Source organism: Carassius gibelio, chromosome A8 (assembly GCF_023724105.1).
Source record: "Carassius gibelio isolate Cgi1373 ecotype wild population from Czech Republic chromosome A8, carGib1.2-hapl.c, whole genome shotgun sequence".
NCBI lineage: Eukaryota > Metazoa > Chordata > Actinopteri > Cypriniformes > Cyprinidae > Carassius > Carassius gibelio.
The window spans coordinates 12,338,043-12,363,213 of NC_068378.1; the positions used below are offsets into that span (position 1 = coordinate 12,338,043).

General features: G+C 36.9%; 1 protein-coding gene across 1 annotated transcript; it reads right to left on the minus strand.

Annotated features, from left to right (window-relative positions):
* Positions 1–8,616: 8,616 nt before the first annotated feature.
* LOC128018120 (syntaxin-3-like) lies at positions 8,617–24,185 on the minus strand. The gene is made up of 7 exons (XM_052603492.1): positions 24,140–24,185; positions 23,317–23,394; positions 23,184–23,257; positions 22,968–23,076; positions 20,475–20,548; positions 15,647–15,778; positions 8,617–8,649 (listed from the first exon to the last, which is right to left on the minus strand). Exons 1-7 carry the CDS (start codon positions 24,183–24,185, stop codon positions 8,617–8,619), a joined length of 546 nt encoding a protein of 181 aa, XP_052459452.1.
* Positions 24,186–25,171: the final 986 nt, after the last annotated feature.

Sequence of the window (25,171 nt, forward strand, 5' to 3'; positions counted from 1 at the left end):
ATCTGCCAATTTTTTCTTTTTGCTGTATCTAAAACGTACCGAACCGAACCGTGACACCAGTGAATCGTATCGAACCAAACCGTGAATTTTGTGAACCGTTACACCCCTGCAAATAATACTAATAAAAAACATTCAATAAACTAAAAAACAAAGGCGAGTATTGGAATTGTACAAAAACTATATAAAATGTATATAAAATCTTATATTTTCATTTCTTGACAATATCCCTTACCTAGATTACAGCAAACATTTAATCAAATTTATAATTATAAAAATAAATGTCAGCTATTTTAATCATTTAAATCTCTAGGTCAAAAGACTTCTGTCAAATTCTGTCAAGTGTGTTCAAAATTTTGACTGGTGTTTGAGTCTAGCCTGTAATGCCACAATCCTATTTTCTTGCTCTAACTCTCTACTTTTTTCTTTGTGCTGTTCTAAAAATAATAAAATATAACTAAAGTGTGGTGGTGTAAATAAAGACCTGTTCAATAAGACCTATGCAATTATTTCAAAGTGAGAAATGTACTTTTCTTTGTAGTGCCTTCTGTCTTGTGTCAGAACACAGTGAGGAAAAAGGAAGGATGAAGACAGCAAAAGAAAAACAAAACCCCTTATAAAGCTTGTAGGTGACCTTATTCCTTTAGCTGTTTTGTGGCATCACAAGCAGTCTATTAAAACCTCATAAAATTGCTCAAAGCCATAATTTCCTTTAACAGGCTATGAAAAAGTAAAGATGAATCCAAAGGTGTGAAGATAAAATTATTAAAAAAGGAGCAGCTAAACTTTTAAAACCGTAATAAATCATTTTTCTGTGAAAATATTATCACTCATGGTTGTGGCTGTATGGCAATATTTTCATAGAAAAAAAAAATACTTAAAACTGCTCTTTTCCTGGCATCAATTAGTGTTTTGTTACAAAAAAAAAAAACTTGGAATACAGCACCAGATCTACACAGCACTTTTATAGCAAATATATAGCAAAGCATTAAAAAATTAGTGGTCTGTGTGTTTTTTTTTTAAACTATATTCAACAATTCAGAATTGGGGGGGGGGGGGGTGAACTATTGCTTTAAATGAATGACCACAATTTAAAGAGATGTAAAATATCAACACTGCAGGCTTCATCACACCTCTGATTTGCTCAGTAATAAGTTGATTAATCACACATAATAAAACCAGTCTAATCTCTCGTTTCTGATCTATTTTTTTAATCACATCTTTTAGACTCGATGCCTCATAATTCCAGTTCCGTTAGCCTCCTAGCAGCTGTTTCCAATCTGTCCCAGATCACTGAAGAAATCCCTGACAACATCACATATTGAGCCACTGCCCAGCATGCTCAGAAAAAAGCATTGCTACTTTTGCCTAGAAAAGGTGGATCCAGACAAGTCTACAACAACATTTTGCAGATCCAAAAAACAAGTCATCAGCTAGTCAGCTACATAAACAAACATAAAATTGTATCAGCTGTTTGAGAGAATTTAACAAAGAAATGAGAGTATATATCACTACTGGAAAATATAAAGGCTGTCTACAGTCTTATAAAGTTCCCAGGGCATTCAATATTCACAAATCAGTTAACATTTATTAACTAATTAAGTATTACTACTATGTTCATAATGGGATTTGAACATCTAACCTGAGTATTAGACTTTGAACTACCAGAAGAGAAGAATTATACCTCAAACATAGTGAATTGTTGAGAATGGTTGTGCTATTGTATAAGGGTTGTACTTCATAAAAAAAAAAAAAAAAAAAAATCCTATAGACTTAAAACCAAATCTGGAAAATGTCTTAAAAAAAATTCTTAAAAATACATTAAGAACTAATTAAGAAGTAAAGACATCCTTTTTTAATATCTTATTGCATGGCGGTAGGGCTGGACGATTATGGCCTTAAATCAAAACCTTGATTAATTGAACATTTTACATCGATTATGATTAATAAAGGATTATTTTGTTTCTATTTTTTATTTTATTTTTTGCCCTCATAGTTCACGGATAAGGTTTGTACTATAAATATGATTGACTATTAAAGGTGAGATATTTTTTATATATTTATATATATTTTTTATATTTCTGACATCATAGCTCACTATCAACAGTTATTTTATCTATGTTCGTAACATTTCTTACAGATTACTGCTCGGTGTAAGAGATAAATAAAGATCAGATAAAGATAAATTAGCACAATACCAGTATGAGTGATTGCGTGTGTGAATTAGTCATACCGTCTCTATATTATTGTGAAGCTGTGGGTTGTAAATAACCTAGTTCCTTCAAAAGTAGAAAGCTAAACTAGGCTAAATGATTTTTGTTATATATAAAAAAAACTAAATGACGGTGGAGTTGGCGTAACCGGCAGGGGTGGTAAAAGTACTCAAAAGTAAAGTAAAAGTAGATGTATCTAAATAAAAAATGAATCCAGTAAAAGTAGAAAGTCCTCCATTCAAACATCACTTGAGTAAAAGTACAAAAGTATCCTACTTAAAACATACTTAAGTACTGGAAGTAAAAAGTAAATATTCAAATTAACTGTAAATATCAATAATTAAGCAGATCAGTTGTTTTGGGAGTGATATGCAGTGTTTTAATTGAACAAATGATGAGATTAGATACTTAAAGGGGGGGGTGAAATGCTCGTTTTTACTCAATATCCTGTTAATCTTGAGTACCTATAGAGTAGTACTGCATCCTTCATAACTCCAAAAAGTCTTTAATTTTATTATATTCATAAGAGAAAGATAGTCTTTACCGATTTTCCCGGAAAAACACGACCGGCTGGAGGCGTGACGTGTGGGCGGAGCTAAAGAATCACGAGCGCCAGTAGGCTTTTGCGTTGAGAGTGTTTGGAAGCTGTGACATTACCGTGAGGAAAAAAAAACATCATCCAAAACAAACAATGGCTAACAGTCAGATTCAGCCGTTTATTTATGATCCAGAATCAGATCCCGAGGCTGAAACTGAACGAGAGCAGCAGCAGCAACGACTCGCTCTGAGCGGGGCTCGAACCTGGGTCTCCTGCATGGGAGGGGACACACTAACAAGGAGGCAGAGATATTTTAAGCAGTTTACTCACCGCCTGCGGTTCCAACACACGATCGTGACCCTTTTTCGTTGGGATTGCATCATCCTTAAGAAATAAACGATATGCAAATCCGTCGTCAAACTGTATACAGTATAGGGATTGAACTTTCAATAGACATGTTTGATAACATCATAGCTGCATCAAACAGAAGATGTGCAAGATACAAGGTAAGACGGTTTCAGAATATCAATGAGGAAGAACCACCTCTTTAAAGAGTTAATTCTCCCAAAAATGAAAATTCTGTCATTCGCATTTTAGGGGCTAAATATCACGTTATTGGTATTGTGGCTTCGACCTGCGGACATGAAAAACAACCACAGACTAGGCAACACTGGTTGGCATATACAGTATGGCATGGCATAGCCGTAATTCACTGACAATCTACACAAAATCGATTTTTTTTTCTCGATTTTGAAAGCAATTTTGTGTTAGTTGTCGGTGGACTACGGCTCTGTGTAGTGACTGCCGCTCCACCTGAACGAGTTTTGCCAAGTCCATGGTTGTTTTTCATGTCCGCCGGTCGAAGAAATCCCAATCCCAATAACTTGATATTTAGCGCCTAAAATATTAATTTTACCAAGGCAACCCTTCCAATAAATGTATATTTTAACCCTGGGAAGCAATTTTTATCGGGGAACCTCCTGGAAACGCATTTTTTGGATATTTTTGGACTAGTTTTGAGAAACAACTGGTCAGGATTTGTTGTGAAAACCTGGCAACCCTGATCTGAACGCATGTACTGGAAATATATACTACTAATTACACGAGCGTTACTGATGAGATGAGCATGAAAATCGAATTCGATTTTTTGCACAGCCCTACTGAAATTTCATTCACCCGTGGCAGGCAAAGAAGACATCTCAACCAATAAGAATCCTTGAGATATGGCCATGGGTGATCCCTGTCGGGAATCTCGGGATCATTGCAGGCAGAAAGAGCTGCACTATCACCTATTTTAGCAGTCATCTTCCACCTCGAACTAACTGCTGCGTGAGCGTATGTTGGCAAAGAACTCTCGAAGTTGAGCGTTCTTTTTTTCAAAAGAAAACCACATTTTTCATTGGTTTGTAAAATCAGTGTAATAAATACTTGAAGCGGGCATGGGGAAATGTATCGGAGTAAAAAGTAAACTTTGTCTTTAATAAAGTAGTGGAGAAAAAGTGAAAGTAGATGCAAATAAAACATACTCAAGTAAAGTACAGATCCCCGAAAAAAATACTTAAGTAAAGTAGCAAAGTATTTTTACTTCGTTAGTTACCACCACTGGTAACCGGGGTTGTGTCTTAACACCGGTATAACCCGAAAACACCGTCTATCGTAGCAAGCCTAATGTGGAGTGTACCACAGAATTTATAGGGGCCATGGGAATACACTCTGACTGAAAGATGTTATTCATCTATTAAAAGGTTTGTAGGTGGAAGCCTAGGTAAGGCAACTGAGAGAAGGATTTCTCATTACAACACACAGGGATCATATTTAATAGTATTTTTGCTGCTTAATTTTCATACACACTAGTCCATATCGCGTTTCGATATTACTATACTAACCAACTTTTGATTTATCCATCCAAAATTTGCCAAATTCCATGACATTCTGCGTTATATTTTTATGGGTGAATTCCGTGATTCCGTCCACGTTTTCTGCATCGCGGAAATAATAGTGGGCCCCAAGTCACATACTGGCAGCCACCGTCTCAAAGTAACCTGTCTTTACTAACACACATCTCAGAAAATCTCAATTACACCTACAGAGAAGTCTGTAGTGATGTGCTGTTCACTTTCTTTCTCTAATGAAAGCTAAAGGCTAGCATGTATATGTTTAGACAGGATGAATTCAGTGAGAGGCAATAGAAAGGAACTTTTCATCTAATCCACTCACATTACTGTCAATCCAGACTTATCACATCCACAGCAGGCCAGCCACCACAGATCAATTTTACTCCTCTTAAAGGAACACGCCACTTTTTTTTTGAAAATAGGCTCATTTTCCAACTCCCCTAGTTAAACAGTTGAGTTTTACCGTTTTCGAATCCATTCAGCTGATCTCCGGGTCTAGCAGTAGCAATTTTAGTTTAGCTTAGCATAGATAATTAAATCTGTTTAGACAGTTAGCATCTCATTTAAAAATGACTAAAGAGTTTCTATATTTTTCCTATTTAAAACTGGACTCTTCTGTAGTTACATTGTGTACTAAGACCGACAGAAAAAGAAAAGCTTATTTTCTAGGCTGATATGGCAAGGAGCTATATATCTCATTCTGGCTATTGCTGCAACTACACAAACTAGCTGGGGACTATTTTCAGGCGCTGTGTAATATCAATGCATCTGCGGCACTCATGGTATGGGGTTTCTTGATTATTAAATATTACACCGGAATGAGAGTGTAGTTCCTAGCCATATAAGCCTAGAAAAATCGCAACTTTTAATTTTCAGTGAAAATAAAAATTCAGCTTGCCATCACAGGAATAAATAACATTAAAAAAAAATATTAAAATAGAAAATTATACAAAAAAAAAAGCAAAAAGTAAAACACAGTATAAAAAAAGGTGAAAAAATAGTCAAGAAAATCTAAAATATGTTATACTTCTAACATTACAAATGGACCACAAAGAAAAACTTCCTTTAAAAATGATAAATAATATTTATGACTACTGTAGACTGTCCCTTTCTCTCTGCATGTGTAATTCCATTTAATTCTAGTTCAAAACACTTCATAATGTCTAATGACATTTTCATTTTCCCTCATGGGCGTCCTGTATTCAATCACAGAGGTCTAATAAATAGATATTAGCTACATGCTTTGATGCAGCAATTGCTTTTAATGAATCATTTAGTTAAGCATGAAATCAAATAAATGCTTAAATGTCTGGCGAACATGAAAATAAACAAATAAATGTTCTAAGCCTACACAAAATGTGAACACAAACAAGCTGTCTGTGTCTAAGAAGTTGCCGGATGTGACACCAGATGTCCCGCTGCCATCACATGGGGTGGGTGTTTTTGGATGATTATAGGGTGAGCTTTTGAAACTTTGGCTGTCACTGAGAACATCACTATATAACAGAGGCATTTCCCAAGCTCAGCTCTACTGAAAGGTGTTACTTCATATCAATGTGAATCCCCACATGATTGGATCAACAGGTTCTCTGCTCTCATATGCTCAGGTCATAGGCAATCACACGGAGAGCTAAATCCTGTCTCGCATGCAGCCTTAAAACTTTGCAGCATGTTCACCTAATCACATAAAAAAAGTGATTGCAACTGGCACTGATTCTCAGTTCCAAGAATAGTGTTAAATGAGGACCTGTCCCAATTCAAGCTTTGCAGTTCATACGGCACACAAATATGGCAAGAGATAGTGAACATCTTATAGGGGTGAAAAAAAGATGAAAAAAGTCCCAAACTCAAAAACTTAAACCAAGCTGCAAAAATGGAACAGAATTATATAAACCAAGAAGGTCTATAATGCCTTAAGGAAGGTAATAAAAAGCTACTAAATTTGCATTTAAAATATAAATGATAAAATGAGCATTTCTGATAAAAAACTAGCCTTTTTGTTTGCTAGGTTAGCTCCATTAAAACATTCATAAGATATCGTCGTAAACAACTATATATTTTTCTGGGTTTTCTCATTTTCACCGGCAGTCTATTTTTGTGTTTCAGTCAGCATACCTGGCACTAAATGTCAAATAAAAACAACACAAACTGTGGTTGGACACTTTACAGGAAGGTCAGATGGCCTCGTCCTGTCTGTGACGAGTGAGTGGTTCTCGGCCAGAAAAAGAAGCCGTCCACTGTGAAGTCCTTCAGAAACATAAAATGGCAAATGGGACAGCTTAAAAACTACAAGTGTACACCTCCATAGATATGGAGACAGACTTGGGACCATAAAAAAAAAAAAGAAATCTCAACATAGTTTATTATGAAATACTTGACAGCTGTGGAACAAGCTAGATTTAATTGATTGAAATGTATTAGATTGGTTTACATTTAATAAACTTGTATTTAAAACTTGATTATGTGTATTTAAAATACATTAAATGTATTACTATTATTTATTATTTTACTATCATATCCAAATCAAAATTTTCACAAATATATAATCACACTACGCTCATTAGTTTATATGACAAATGTGTAATTCAAATGGATGGAAATACCCTGGCATTTCTGAAGCATGCTGACTAGCTGGGCTAAATTCCCAGTACTGTGGGAAAGCAAGGCTAAATAGAATGTCAAGGTTATCTCTTAATAACATTGGCCTGAGCTGTGTTTTATTCATCCCAATTAAAGCCAATTAAACAGCTGGAAATTACAGCGACATCTGTCTCCTCTACGGGAACACTGGATCAGGGTTTGATTTATTACACTAATATGAACATTGGGTTTCATTGTGGAGTGTTACGTGATATAGGAGATTCTTAAGACACTCTGGGTTTGGGTGTTCCCACATGTACGCAAGAGGAATATGGTGCTTAAACTCATTATGGAAGCCCGTGGGAAGTCAGAGCTAAATGACAGCATTAAAATGCATCTGGGAGAAGGCAGTGTACATCACAACACTGAAAAAAAGAGCCGATGCTATAGTAATTGTATTGTAATTGCATAATAAGGAGCAACCAACACATTATTGAAAATACAAGCATGTTGTCTGCTATTGTTGTTGCTGTTACATGACGTAGCAGTGTCTGACTAGGGTCGAGAGTTTGTCGTTTTCAGATTTATCAAGTCTAGGACCAGGTTTTAAAAAATATTGGTTTCAGGCTCAAAAAACTCCAGATCCATCTGGACGAAATGCGCTATGGTTTAACATTTTTACATATACAGCTAAATGCGTCTCTGTGTGGACAGGCTCTAAGTGTCATCTTAATTAAAATTTGGGGTAAATGTACTTGAAATCAATAGGGCTGGTTTGAAGAAACATTTTTGAGCTTCAAAGCTTCGGCAGTAATCAACAACGAATAGGGCTGTCACGATAACTAATTTTGCTGGACCATTAGTCCAAGAAATTATCGCGATAAATTATAATATTGTCGTTCTAAGACCAGTTTCAACTAATATAATGATAATGGCATAATAACGCAGGTACACCTTTTCAAAGAGCAATAAACTTTTATTTTATTTTATGGCAGATTCAGAGCAAGAAATACCAACATCTTGACTTTGTGTGGCTTAAAATTAGTTAATTTTGTATGTTATATTATGTTTATTTGCCAGTTAGGGATGCTCATATTGACCGTTTAACCTTTCACCGAAAGTAAACATTTTGACCGATGAAGAGGCCACATGTCACAGCTTTTTTTGTGCTCAAGTTCGTTATTTCAAATGCGGTATGCGCTGCTCATAATGGAAGCGATGCACTCGTTTTTTCCAGGCCCGCCCGCTCCACATCTAGTTAAAAACATCTCAGCTTTTCAAAATGAAGCAAACGCACCAGGTCATGTGACATGAACCAACTCAATCAGCTTCCTTCAGGGTGAAACACTGCAGAGTGTTTTACTTTTCATCGTAAATAAGTCTTGTAGCAGAGTTACAGCAAGGGTTTTTCGGTGGTGGAAATCCACTGCAAAATGCAAAAACACAGACCACGTTTAGGAGGACCACGGGAGGCGCAGCTCTTAAGAAGTCATATCTGGTTAATGATGTCACATAATTAAAAAAAGTAAAAAGAAGGATCATTATTTTTGTATTTACAGGTAAAGTTGTTCTGTAATTTTACAACAATTTACTGGTTTTACTGTGTGAAAGGGGCTATTACAAATACCAATCTGACCAACTGTCACACATTCTACCTGTACTATCACTTAAAATCAATGGATGAGATATCGCTTGTCACCGAGTTTTCATGTCCGTACCAGATGGGATTTCCGGAGTACTAGGAATATTGATATGAATAACAATGCTTGCAACGTTTAATTCACAATGCGTCTGCCACATTACTTATGTGGATATTCCATATCAAACAACCGAAGTGTCTCAACTGAACCAAATAATAAATAAAAAATGCTGTGCTGCAGAAGCAACCACAGCTAGGTGTTTTTAACTGGCTAAAAATGTTTTGGTGCACAAACATGCAGCTTTTTATTTCACAAAATATTAATGAATAAAGTGGAGTTGTGTGGATTGCTTGTGGATTATTGTGATGTTTTTATCAGCTGGTTGGACTTTCATTCTGACGGCACCCATTCACTGCACATGATCCATTGGTGAGCGAGTGATGTTATGCTAAACTTTTCAATATACTATCTATATCTTCAATTGCCTGAATTTCCAGCAAATTTTCATTTTTGAATGAACTGTTCTTTAAATGTGAACACACAAACACACCTACACAGTGAAACATCTGTTCACAGGCATAAATATAGCTTCCAATATTATCTTCCAAATTCATTTGTATGCAAACACCAGCCACTGACTGGCATCTGTCTTCTCTTGCTGTTAACACACTCCCTCTCCTTCGCGCCACCTTTCTTCTCTTCATCTCTCACTCTCCATCTTTCTTTCCCTCTGTGCTTCCTTCCTTCTCCCTGTCCTCCTCTCACATGCACACACATACTTCATAATTCACAAGCATGTCCATTTCCTCAGCAGCTGCACACTTCTCTGGATGGGCTTATGCCGCTGAATGCTGTCCGTCACAAAGCTCAGCAGACATACAGAGTGGACACTAATAAATCTAAATCTAACACTAAATCCTCTTCACTGAAGACGAATATAATCTCAAAAACAAAGCATTTTAGGCAGAATTAAAGAACGACCGCAAGCACCTGCCTGATGAGATTTATATGATTGGCATACAGCCACTGAAAGGACATGTACGATCATAATGCACTTTAACCTCTGTTAAACAACACTATTACGAGATTCCGGTTGAGCATTTCCCTCTACTGGACAGCACAAATAAGTGAGGGGGGTGCCAGTTATGTAATGTGAACATGACTGCCGCTGTTCATACAAGTAAGTCAGGGATGGAGGGAATGAGGCAGAGAGAGAGAGAGAGAAAGACACGTGCTCTGTACTGCCAGCAAGACACTATGCATCACCAGAATCCAGATATTGCAGCACAGTCTAAAAAAAACATTATAGGTATTTAATGATAATATTAATACAATTTAAAGTCATATCTACCTAATGAAACCTTTCATACCGAAGTGGTTCTTTGTGTTGAGGTACAAGGATCTTTTTCTGCTATTGTTGTTATTAATCTGATGACACTTACAACAATTTTTCTCACACACCATCTGCTTCACATAACCCAAACAAGGTGTGATAGATTCAGATATCGATTGAACAAAAAACATCCGAAGCATCACAGTGTGTGTGTGTGTGACGTAATATTCAGACAGTCATCCTACCTCCTTCATTCACTAATTTCAAGTGAATATTAGTAATATAAGTATAGTAGAGTGCAGCAATAAAAATAAGGAATTAATAACTACAATGTGGCATGATTTAACTAAAGTGATGGAATACATTTATAAAACATAAATTAACAAATGAATATATATATATATATATATATATATATATATATATATATATATATATATATATATATACATACACACACACACACACACACACACACACATACCCCTGAATAACAACCTAGCTCACAGTACGTCCATTTTAAAAGTTTTGTAAATTATCTTTAAAACTGTATTTCCCTATGAAGATAGTAAACTGTATTTTTTTCTTCCGGAACCCAACTCTATAATGCCTGAAGAAAGCTATCTGTTAGCTGATTGGTCAATGAGAGCATGCAATACATGAAATATTAGCAACATATAATGTTGCTTGCAAACAATTGTGAAAAGGAAAGAAAGAGTCCTTGCTAACCAGCTAAACCTTGACCCCTTCAAAATGACATACTCAAACTGCTGTTTAAAACATGGATCCTTAGTGGTGCAAAAATGACATATTTCACCTTCAAAAACAGTAGTACCATACCCTGCTCAAATCATATGCACTGAACTCGTTTTCACTGATGACATGACTGACACAAGCACAAAAGGTGGAGGTCTGAAGACTCATATAGAGACTGCTGGGAGAGGTGAGACTGAAGCTGTGTGTAAAGGGTGTTATCTTCTTCTTAATATTCTATGAACTCTGAGAGAACACATTTCATGTAACTGAAACTGTTTATGTGGCATAAAGCGCTTTGCCACAGAACAGCAGTACCATATTCAATCGAATACAAACTTAATCATAACAGTAGAAGTTCAACAGCATCACTATTACCATACACATCAGCATACTAGATGTTGTATTGTCCTGTTCCATTTCAGATTTACCTTTACTACTACAAATGCTCAAATGTTTGCATGATGGTTACAGGTCCAAGCTCCTAGAACTGAATTTTTTCTGAGAATGCAATACTATATCATCACTGTACCCCTGAGTGAGACATCTAATACCATATATAGCATAAATCTTGGAATTAATGTACTATATGTCCATATGTACAGGAAAAAAACACCTGCTTAATGGCAATAAAGTAAAGGAGCACTAAAAAAAAAAAAACAATCTGTACAATTATTGTTTTATTAAAGCATGTCCTTATTTTTATATATACCTTTTTACATACTATGATGTAACAGATTAGGTCCTGTCACATCAAACTACAAGGAGATATATTACACCAGTGTTACACCATGTCATTATAGACTGTATTAATAATTTAAAAGCACATGGGTGTTTGTATGTGTAAAATGGCATTGTTTTGGTGACTGGACCAAATAAACTGGTAAAGAATAGGCCTAATGCATACAATCCCCAAGACAAATATTCACTGTTAAACCAGATAGATCCAGCATCATTTGTTATGATGGTAAAAATGTATCCCTTCATTTAAAAAAAGAAGAAGGTATCATGGTATCAATTACTATTTCTATATATACATTACTTCAAATAGCACCATGGCACATGTATGTAGTTTTTTGATGATGTCAGTATAACTATTCAAGTGAATAAATTGTATACATTTTGTATAGGACTACCATATAAAATACAACCTAACATTTCTCAGTAAAATGCCCTTGTCCAGAGTTCAGTTAATTAGTAAAAATCTGTCTTGTTGGCTCTTGTGTGAATGTGGTTTTATGGTGTTCAATTGTTTGCACAACAGCTATAGCAAATTATTGTGATATTGAATTTTAATTAAAAGGGCAGAATAATAATAAGAAGAAAACATTCTGATTTAAGGGTCTGAACTGGAATCCAACATTCAAAGGGAAAACACATTGGTGTAATTGGACTTTTGACTCAAAACCTCATAGCTACTGAGGTTCAACCCCTGTGACAACTAGCCCCGGCATCACCTATCACTTTTAGGCTTTTAAATCAAGAAAACATTAAAATGTTACCAAAGCAAAGAACTGTAACTGAAGAGCTCATAAGTGCTGAGAAAAAGATGGCTATATCTTTAATACCCGGCTACACATTCACCAGTGCTGCATTCTAAAATCTACCCCATGTGTTTCACTGGCAGAAAGATCCTGAATAAGGTTTTTTTATTTATTTATTTTGTTTAGCTAGTTTAACACAGCTAAGCGGATTACTCTATACATTTTAAGGTTATAGTGCAGATGAACGCACAAGCCATAATGACATGTACAGCCAAAGCAGCTACGTAAACATCTGACCGACTAAACAACCGTTTCGTAACGCATTTACAAAAACATTTCTGATTAAAGCATCCAGTATCTTCCTTTTCACCACAACATGCTCTCAGATCAGCTGAGCGCGTGCACGAAAACAAGCGATGGACAGCGACTCTGTTACCTCTTCCGCCGCTCTTCCGTTAAAGGATGATTCCCGTAAAGACAGTCGCGTCCAATTGTGTCATATTAAGCGGCGGCTGACGGCTCCGGTCCGCTGTCCGTGCTATCCAGGCTTAAACGGTTCATTAGCGACCGTCGGGAAGAGAAAAGCGCTCGAGACGTGCGGGCGGTACTGAAGAGACCGCACGTGCGCGCGCACTCACTCACGCACACACATACACTCTCACACACACACACACATACAGACTCACACACTGCTTGAAGAACGCAGCACACGAACACACAGCCTTTAGCTTGCGCTTTAAGCGCACTTCGGCTATTTTTGTGTGCTGGATCAGCGCAGAAGATATATGAACATCAATGGCCTATTCTCTCTCTTTCCCACACACACACACGTTTGTTTTTTGTGAAAAGTGGAGACATCCCATAGGCGTATTGGATTGTATACTGTACAAACTGTATATCCTATGGCCCTACACCAACCCTATACCTAACCCTAACCCTTACAGGAAACGTTGTGCATTTTTACTTTCTCAAAAAAACTAATTCTGTATGATTTATAAGCATTTGTTTTGAAAAATGGGGACATGGGTTATGTCCTTAAAGTCATTCTCTCCTTGTAATACCTGTGTAAAACCCATGTCATTATACAGAGTTGTGTCCTGATATGTCATAAAAACAAGAGCACACACACACACACACACACACACACTTAGAGAAGCACGCACAAGTGCAAAGCCAGAGCAGCTAACAGCAGGACAGTGGTGCGTTGCATTCTCCCTCTGGCTCCTTTTTTGCATAGCCTACAGCAGAATAATCCAAACACATCAATTCTCATTCATGTCCGCAGGTCAGCACGAAATACAAATTCACACTATTTTCTAAATTATTATTATTTATTCATTTAGACCTCATAATGTTTAATTAACATAACTTGTCTTTTTGGTTAAAACCAAGGCAGACTATCTCTCTTGTGATATATGCTGGACTTCTGTCACTTAAATCACTCCACTCCTTTCTTACAATCGACTGCAAGCACACATTCTGATCTGCCTACAACCAATCAACAACCGACGGAGAGAGCAAAGTCCCCTCACAATTTTTTTTCTCCAATAATCTTGTTCACTCGACTGTACATCACAATACCGAAGATATGTTGCTATGTCTGTTTTATCGTGACTTACAACAACAATATAGTTCAGATTGTAGGTCATGACTCTTTTTAATGTTAATGAAAGTTAAGTCTCCTCCTTGCTCGAAAAAATATTTTTGTTCAATACCATAACTATCCACTCTGTGTGAATTATCCATTTAATGCCTTTATAATACATATAATTAAGATGACAGAAATCTGACTTATGCAGGAATATTCTTTTGCACATATAAATAAAAGCTCGGCTATATACAGAGGTATTCAGAAGTCAGAATGCCAAAGGATGTCTGAATTAGCCCCATTCAACAGAGATTCTGTGTGCAATCAAAAGACAATTAAATATCCAGTGAGGACATATCAGTGCTTGCTTACTCTTTCCACCAGTCAATGAGTGAATCCGACCAATCATTTATCTCCCACTGTGCAGTGGCAGGACCGTTCCCAGCAGCCCTGGCCAATCAGAGATCAGGGATGCAGAAGCAGCAGGGTATTAAGGTGGATTATTTGGACAGTTCAGGGTTTCCCCAGCCTTGGCAATGAAACAATAGGACAGGACTGCCCTCTGTGCCACTCACCGGTATTGCACACTTACTAAAAAAATGCCAGCAGAAACAAATGAATGCTGTACATAACAGCAGCGTGCCCAGCAAAAACCATGAGATTCAATAAATAAATATCATGGAAATAACCCTTAAACTAGAAAGAAAACAAGCTTGACTTGTTTGGATACTCATTAGATTGCTGCCTGGCAACCGTAGCAATTATAAAGAGGGCAGTCATTCTCCTCTTTCTCTCCTCGTCTCCCTCAATCTCTCCCAAAAGAGCCCTCTGCTGTCTCATGGGTTATCTAGAATTGCATAACCACAGCCAAATATGGCAACACTCTAGTATATAAACCTGCACTGACATCCTGTCTCTAAAAGGCACATTTAAACCCGGAGTACGTCGCAGGACTCATTAACATCTCTAAAACACTCCAGCAAAGTAAATGTTGTATGCCCTGTGTATAAGTGAGCAATTTCCATCCTCTTCAGATCTGAAGGCAAAAAAACGTGTCTGTTCATAAGCACTGCAGGTTAAAGTGAAGGATCGAGTTCATCTCACAAAAAGACTAAATGGTATGTACAATTCGATCTTTTGTTAGGCTCCACCCAACGTGTTTACTGTGCTAACTCAGACAAGCTTTACAAAATATCCTACAGGAATGAGCTTGAGTTTTTTTTTTTTTTTACGTAAAATGTGTCAAATGTGCACATAAAATGAATACAGCTAAATATGCCACAGGTGCTCCTAATTTTTTCTAGCTGCTGTCTCAATACATGTATAAAGCTTATCAAGTGACTCAAGAAAGTAGATTTTAATTATGGTGTGGTGTGGTGTAAAGGAGGGGTGGATAATGATCCAAGAGGAAGTGAGCATTTGCTCCGGATGGAGGAGTAAGCCAAGTCCTCAGAAAACCAAACCATGATCAGGACACAGACTAATCCAATAATGCCTGGACCACAGCTCTGGGGATGAACCAAAACTACATTGATAACAATTTACACTCGTCTTTCATATCTAAAATCTAAATCAACCTAATCAAAAGAAAAATTCTGCATTTTCTGATTAACACAAAGACTTACCTTATCCTTGGTCATGCCTGGGCCATTGGTTCTGTTAGAGATGACTGACAGCTGTTTTTGGACCCACTGTAACTCTCTTTGGGACTGTTTTAGGACCTCCACCTCGCACTGCTTTTCAACCCCCATCATCTCCTTCAAAACAGAGCCACATGTCAAGTAAACATGCATGGGCTGGAGAGAGTTTAACCAATTAGACATGAGCAACAGGGGTAAAATGACTTGTTTTTGATCAATATAATTCTCCTTATATGACAGTAGAAGTTTTAATCCTTTGTTTTAAATGTGAAGGATTTACAAGGAAAAAACAAATAAAAAATTTTGAGGATTTGATTCGAAATCATGTTAATAGAATGCTAAATAATAGAACTGGTGTCTGAATTATAAGATTCTCCTGTTTATTTAATTTGATGGCACCCATCTAGATTTTAATATGTGCTTATTTAATGTCTGACTCTTCTTTTATCCCAGCAGTTTGATTCTATACTGACACCTAGTGGTGTGGATGCATGAACAGCTTCATTAACTGCTGTTGCTTCAAAGCAAAGCTGTTTCTTTGAAGATTTTTTAAAATCAGTTTTAAATTATAGTTGCAGTTTTGAATTATAATGTTTCCTAAATTTTTCAAAATAAAACAATACAATTAAGCAAGAGATAGGATTTTTTTCCAAGTATTTTGAAAAAGTAAAGTAAAACAGTAAAATCATGCACTTATTAAAAATGTTTTTAAAGGATGCAATAGTTCAACATAAACCTCCTCAAAATTTGAACATTTGCTGAAAAAATGTTTTTTCCTCACGCCATCCAAGATGTAGTTTGTTTCTTCATCATAACAGATCTGGAGAAATTTAGCATTACATCTCTTTTTCTCACCAATAGATACCTTGCAGTGAATGGGTGCCATCAGAATGAGAGTCCAAACATAAATATAAAAGTTAAAATAAAACGTTTCAGTAAATTACAATTTTTGGGTGAACTATTCCTGCTGTTCTTTTATACTTTCTTGAAAATTCAGCTATGTCATCACAAGGATGAATTAACAAGAACCTAGTTGCAAAAAAAAGAGGGACATTCCTTTTTTCACAGTACTACTGTTTTTACTGTATTTTTGATCAAATAAATGCAGCCTTGGTGGGCATAAGACAATTAAAAAAAAAAGCATTAAATCTTTCTGACCACAAACATCTGAACAACAGTTTAAATATGAAAATATTTTATCAAATGTCAAGACACAGCAGAAAAACATACACTGCAGATGTTAAAACAAAAGGTTACACACTCCCCAGTCTCCTCCAACCCACACATACATAAACACAAGCATAATTCGCACAAAATGCGCACACATACATATACAAACACTTTCTACATCATGCATACAAATCGCCCCCAGACGTCTGACATCATGCACAGACCCCTGGTGCAGTCAAACACACACACACACACACACACACACACACACACACATGCTCTGAGCCATATCACATATGAACATATGACCCTGCATGCATGATATTTTACAGTTAGAAATTCAATAATCCCTAATAACAACAAGCATACATGCAAACATAATACCAAAAGACAATACAACAGTTAAAAGCATTTATTAAGATTTACTGTACACAACGTACTCTACACAAATCAATCACAGACTGTAATCTACAAATGACTTAATCCACACATCAGTGTGCAAAAGTGGTACATACCATGGCCCATAATCTATGAATAATCTACACACTGGCAGCCCTGCTCTCTGTGAACTCCAGCAAACCGCTCCATGTCCTGCTCTTAAGCGTGTTTACCCACAGTGCTCTAGTCATACTCTGCTGTGGCTGACGGTGATGTCACAGAGCCAGCGTGCCACAGGCCACGTGGGATTATTAATATCTGTACTTCACTGGGGTTATGTAAGAACGGGCGCTGGATTATATCATTACTGTACAGAAAATGGCCATGAAGAAAGCGGCTTGAGGAGGGATAGGAACGGGAGATGCCCTCTCAGGGGTGAACATAAGCCCCTCTGATAGCACTGCATCTTACATGAGTCTGACTAAATGATAATAAAGAAAGAAAGCATCTGAACAGATGTGCAGTGTAGTACTGCTGAGAGGCCACATGGCTTGCCTGGGACGGGGCAAGGGCTATGAACAGTCCATTGGAAACTGAGGATGCTGCCTGAGGCAAGAGCTGCAGAAATATCCATCCCCTCCGAGCCTATACTGACAAACCTGCTGGAGCTTCACAAGGGTCATTCCACGAAATATGGAGTTACTTCTGTGCCTTTTATATATATAAATGCAAAACATGTTTCTTCAATATATTCATGCATGTGTGTGTGTGTGTGTGTGGTGTGTGTATGTATATATATATATATATATATATATATATATATATATATATATATACAGTACAGACCAAAAGTTTGGACACACCTTCTCATACACACATACACACACACATACAGTACACACCTTTATGTAAACAAAGACTTGTCGAAACTTTTAAACGGTACATCCCAAACCATTTATCGTTAACAATTGACTGATACACAGACCAACAAATCAACTTCAAAACATATGAATCTTTCATCTGTAATGTTTAAAGATGTGTGTTAGAGAGAAGCGATCTGAATAGTTCACACTACTCTGGCTTCGTACGGAGCACCGCGCATCACCTGCGGACAAAAATGTATTTATCGTGGCCTCAAATGAACTATTAATCCCTACGATTTATTTATTAATTCCATCGTTTTAGTACAACGTGTCCATGTTTTACTAAAACGAAGGGACGATTTTTTAATGTGTCCATAGATTTCTCACACGTCATGTGCGGGGGCTCCGTGGTACAAGAGAAACTTAAAAGTAAAACTTCAATAACCTGGTAAATTTTGGATTCAGTTGAAAACCAGCCTTTCTAAACGTTTCAAAATGCAAATCCTTATTCATACCTATGCATGCACTCACGTTTTCCTAGTTGTCCTTCTCAGTGGTTTCCAGTACACTGCTGCTCTGCCAAACAATGACTCACACACAGAATGAGAGGAAAGCTCTGACTGTCTCATCACTGTTACAAACACTCACTGTCTCCCCTTTCAGCTTCATCTCTTTATTCACTCACCCTAACCAGGTCAGGTGAGATTTTAATTAATTTATTTTTCACTGGCTCTCTCTCTCTCTCTCATGTGTTTGTGGATGCTCTCTTACTGTCTCTGAGTCAGGAACATTTCTGTTATATAATGTCTGTGCTTCTGCCCACTCACTCGCAGCTAAGTAGCATAGAAAGAATGTCCTGAAAGTGTCGTCATGAGAAGCATTTATTCACCTTTCATCATACAGTGTAAGTGCATATGGTTTTCACTGACACTATCAAGACTGTCTGTGTTCGAGGGAGATTTTCACAGCTGCTGTGTGTCCAGGGTAAAATCCCATGAGCATCAGTGTATGCACCTGCTTCGGCTTTGTCACACATACTGAGGTTTTCAAGGGAACAGTGATGTCATCATCAACAGAGTGGATGGTTGACTTACTGGACAGTGGTATTTTTGGACATTCTGCATTTACTATAGTGCAAAGACCATGTCAATAAATGAATGCAGATGGAATGGAGTTGTCATCTATTATCAAACCGTTTTTACTGTCACTTTTAATTTCTCTCTCTCTCTCTCTCTCTCATACTCCTACACATACTCCTTCCCATGTTTTTAAAAACCTGAAGCACTTAACACAGTGTCCACACCAGAAGCGATGTGAAAGAATCACCTAAAATATCACAGCCATTGTTATGGTTATAATCTAATTCAGAAATATTAGACCTTTTTAACATCATTAAAACTACATACTGAGTGACTGACTCTTTGTCATGGAAAACACGTTGGTTCGCATCAAGTTCTCAGTTTTTACGTATGTTTGCTATCATTTATTTTCAAGACCTGAGGTAAACTGTTGATGACTGTCATGCAATATGATATCCAAACACACACGAAACACTTTTAACATTGAATAAAGCACATACTCAGTACTTGAGGTTATCATTGCCATAGTTTGTATGCTGTTATTCCAGACGTTGCAGAAACAGAAACCATTTCTAAGATAGAAACTTTACGTGAAGTTAGGACAAAAACTTGGAAAAGATACCTTTTATCATGTCACATGTAGTTTTAAAGTCCCCTTTTATTGTACCCTACCATTCAAAAGTTTGGGATCAATAAATTATTTTATTCAGCAAAGATGATTAAATATATGCAGCCTTGATAAGCAGAAGAACCTTCAGTCAAAATCACTCAAAAAATCTTACCGGCCACAAACTTTGAAGTGAAATTGCCAAAAAAATTCACTGTATACTCCATGTTAGAAATATGAGAGGATAACAGAATTATGGGGATAAATGATAACAGAATTATTATTTTCGGCTGAACCCTCCTTTTAAACCAGGGGTCACCAAACTCGGTTCTGGATGGCCGGTGTCCTGCAGAGTTTAGCTCCAACTTGCATCAACAAGCCTGCCTGGAAGTTTCCAGTATGCCTAGTAAGACCTTGATTAGCTGGTTCAGGTGTGCTTGATTAGGGTAAGAGCTAAACCCTGCAGGGCACCAGCCATCCAACACCGAGTTTGGAGACCCCTGCTTTAAACAGAAAATGCAAAGTAACAGCCAGCAGAGGGTGCTAATTGCTAAAAAAGAAAAAAAGTGTTGTTCTCCCATCATGCCACATACAGTAAACAGTAAAAATGATAAGCCAAAGAAAACTGTCTCTGGATGAGAGCTGCAGTATTTTAATATTCCCTCCTTCGGCCTACAGTAAGACTGGAAAGAGTCATTTTTCAGAAGCAAACTCACATCGGAGGTGAAAATGGAAGGGTTTCCGGTCTCCAGCATCTCTTCCAATTCCTCATTAGTTGTAATTCTTCCAGCTACAAGATTCAGAGCTTAACAGATCAATAAAACAACACTCTTCTCACACACCCGCAGATCCTGTTTAGGCTATTATTTGTTTGATAAATGACAGTCTGTGTGTGAATTTGTCAAGGGTAAACATGAAATGATGACCAGCAATGCTAATAGCGGGCTGCTAGTCCATTTAGATAATTGTTTGGCTTTGTGTCATGGAGCAGTCTGTGTGTTTACTGTGTGATTGTATGTATGTGTGTGTGCTCAATCTACAGTAAGTACTCTTTGAGGACTACATTGATTCAGCTGGGAAAATGAGAGGGAACATTACAATGGCTGAAATGATCAGTATAAAGGCCACTGGAAAAATACACACAAACTTATATAATTTGACCAGCGCACAAATTCATACTCCTATCCACATACACATCATTGAAATAAAATCCCCTAACAAAAAAAAAAAAAAAACAACCTTTCACGGAAATTAGTTTCAAATGCCAAGTTGAGGGGTAACTGGGTCTTTATGCAAATCATGTCATCACATGTCATTGTGCTCCTGGCCCACTGTGCAGAGGTATAGCAGGGTCTCTGGAGCCCTGTTGCCCAGGTAGCACCTGCCTTGAGAGTCTCCGGTGACACACCGTTCCGTTTCATGTGTTGTAAAGCACAGAAAGTACCTCATTAATTCACTCACACTGGGACTAATTCACAGACACACAGTCTGTTCAGAGGTCTGCACTACATGTTAGACCACAAATTACTCAAAATAAATTTTAAATTCACCGTGTCTGGTGAAAAGTCAAAAATGATTAGCCAATATTTTTTTTGTCTTTATTTAACACAAATCCACAATGAAAATGGTATATTTATTATGAGCTTACATTTAGCAGTGTTAGTAATTTATAAACAGTTCAATTCTAAATAAGTGTTTTTGACAGTTAACTTTAAGTAAGCGTTGAATGACGGGCAAGTAGGGGTGTAACGGTATATATATATATAGTACAGACCAAAAGTTTGGACACAACTTCAAATAAAGAGTTTTCTTTATTTTCATGACTGTGAAAATTGTAGATTCACACTGAAGGCATCAAAACTATGAATTAACACATGTGGAATTATATATGGAATTATAAACATAACAAAAAAGTGTGAAAAAAATTGACACCATGTGCAAGGTGTCAGTGGTCGTCTGTTGGACTACTGTCAAGTCAGCAGTCTTCCCCATGATTGTGTAGCCTACAGAACTAGACTGAGAGACTATTTAAAGGCTGTGCAGGTGTTTTGAGTTAATCAGCTGATTAGAGTGTGGTACCAGATGTCTTCAATATTGAACCTTTTCACAATATTCTAATTTTCTGAAATACTGAACTTGGGACTTTTCCTTAGTTGTCAGTTACAAACATCAAAATTAAAATAAATAAACATTTCAAATATATCAGTCTGTGTGTAATGAATTAATTTAATATACAGGTTTCACTTTCTGATTAGAATTAGTGAAATTAATTAAAGGTGCTGTAGGGAACTTTTGTAAAAAATATATTATTTACATATTTGTTAAACCTGTCATTATGTCCTGACAGTAGAATATGAGAAAGATAATCTGTGAAAAAATCAAGCTCCTCTGGCTCCTCCCAGTGGTCCTATTGCCATTTGCAGAAAGTCATGCGCTCCCGGTAAAAAACAACCAATAAGAGCTGCGGTCCGTAACTTTGTTTGTGTTCAAAATGTAGAAAAATGAACATAATAAGGCGAGTACACCATGAATCCATTTTCCAAACCGTGTTTTTAGCTTGTCCTGAATCACTAAGGGTGCACCTATAATAAGTGTTTATATTCGGACTATTTTAGATTGCTTCGGGGATACCGCGGCGGAGTAACCCAGTACCTTTGTGATTCTTCATAGACATAAACAGAGAGAAGTAGTTCCGGCTACGATGTTCTTCCGCAAGACGCAAGCAGTTCTGTTTATTAACCGCTAGAGCGTCAAAAGTTCCCTACCGCAGCTTTAACTTTTTGATGCTATTCTAATTATATGACCAGCACCTGTGTATATATATGTGTGTGTTTGTGTGTGTGTGTGTGTTTGTCAGATAAAGCAGAAACAGAATGGTCTGACTTTAGACACCTGAGTTAAAATTTATGTTATGTTTTAATGCGGGAAACATTCCCACAGTGCTGATTTAAAACAAACAGGTGGTTCTTCAAGCTCTTGCGTGCCAAAGATGGCGACTTCCATAAAACTGAAAGTCTTATCACTTTCTGACAAAGAGTCCATTTGAACCGCGAGGTCATATGTCAAATCTTCCATTAACTGACAGCTGCTTTTATGTTTGGGTGGAGATTTTGTCAGCTGTAAATGGTCTACTTTAGTGGGCTAGTTTAAAGGGAATAGTATGTACGTGAGTGCTTGTGCATGCATGAAGTTACTCGTGTGTGACTTACTGATCAACAACTGTCTCTGAATCCTGCTTTTGCTTTTCTCTCTGAATGACACTTGGGTTTCATTATATCGCGTCATGACCTCTACAAACTTACATGACGAGTTAGTGTACTAAAAAAAGAGACAAAGAGACAGACAATAGGACATTAGATCAATTTGGGATTAAAAATTACCATACTGGATGGTTGGATGAATAAGAAGAGACAATGATTTTATACCTGTGTTTTCTGAATGCGTGCATCCACTGAGGCTTGATTCATCTGTTCATCTGGAGGTAGATACTGTTGCATTGCTAAGAAGAAAATAGATGAGAACTCAATCTCCACTATCCTTGACAGGCCGAAGCAGCACTCACTTTGAGGCTGGAACGGACAAAGTTGGCATCCTTCTTGATTTCCACTGTGAGCTGTTCCAACTCTTCTTTTGTTTCTGAAAGCAAAGACATATATTAAAATAAGAGAAATTAATCATTTTATTCCGAATGCATTACATTTATAAAATGTGACACAAAAGACATTCATGTTACAAAAGAATTTCAAATAAACGTTCTTCTCAATGTTCTTAACAGTTTCCAAAAACTGCTTAAATGACATTAAATTACATAAAGACTTCTTCCTGATGTTTCGGGGCCTGATTATGCAACTTAGACATGCTAAACTAAAAATCAGCCATAATTTTTTTCTTTTTCAGAGATATTCTGATATTCCAGAACAATTGTGCCCCTGTAAAGCACAATGTGTCATGTTGGAGAAATACTGTGGTTCGTTACCGGTATATGTGAAAATATAAAATGCAGGCAGGTATACAGTAGAAAAGCAACTACAGAAGGTCGTGCTGACTATCACACATCCATTAGCACAATCCTCAAACAGGTAATCCAATTTTACTATCAACTTGAGGATACAATTAACATATATCACAAAGAAATACAGTAGTAAAACTACAATCCCTTGCATGCCCAAGCTTGACTCCCAATGGGAACTTTTTTGTGGTCTCATTTTCTTATTCATTTGAATGATTTTCTACACATATAGGCGATATGGGTAGACACCATCATTCACAATCACCATGAACACTAGGTATTACAAATGTTCCCAAGTAAAATGGTGGGTGCGTGTGCAATGCATGTGAAAAATGTTTTCCCTAAAGCAGTTTTCCTGGTTCCTGGGTGTACTGGTATAGAGTAATGCGATGTGATATTTCTGGCAGAGGAATGCCATGGTCTTGTACTGTTATAAGGCTATGTGCTTCTGGGCAGAGTTATGAAACCGTTCCTTTGTTCTTGAGTAAACCATGAGTATCAGTTTTTTTTTTGTGTGTGTGTGTATGTGTGTGTGGATATAAATGAATGACGCAGAGTTTGAATGTGCACTCAGTCATAGACAACATCAGGAGAATGACGCAAAGCCATTGTCATCCATTATGTAATAAAAGAAAGTGGTTGAAAGCTAAAATCAATTGAGTAATTTGGAAATTTGGAAATTTTCATATAACAAGATTTATAAACTGTCTTTAGTGTCATTTTAACACACTCATAAAGTTAAGAATGTGAAGTGTGGCTAAAACCAGCCTTAACACTGGTTATTTTTTATTTTTTTTTATAAGACCTAAATGTATAATTCGCACAGAAATGAAAATCTCGTCATTATTTACTCACTTTCAGGATGTTTCAACCTCCATGAATGTCTTTCTTCTGTTGAACATAAAGATATTTTAAAGAACACTGGTAATCAAACAGTGGATGGTAGCCATTGGCTCCCATAGTATTTTTTTTCGGTCAAAGTCAATGGCTACCATCAACTGTTTGGTTACCCACATTATTCAAAATATCTTCTTTTTTTATTCAACAGAAGAAAGAAAATCATACAGGTTTGGAACAATTTTAGGGTGAGTAAATAATGACAAAGTTTATTTTTTGGGCGGTGAACCATTCGTTAAAAAGTCTTTCACAGTATATTTACTGCAGGGACTCTCACTGGGGCAACCTGGGGTTAAAGGTGCTGTATGTACGATTTTGACTCTTAAGCATAAAAATACCATACGTTTGCAGATATTTAAGAAACATGCTGAGTTAACATACTTGTTTATCAGAAAAACAATGCTACAGTTATTTTCCTTTGAAAGTGGAGTTCTGGGCCAGAATGTCTGTGAAACCCGCCCAGTGCCAGTTTACGGAAAACACAGCCTATTTCATTTCATTCATCAT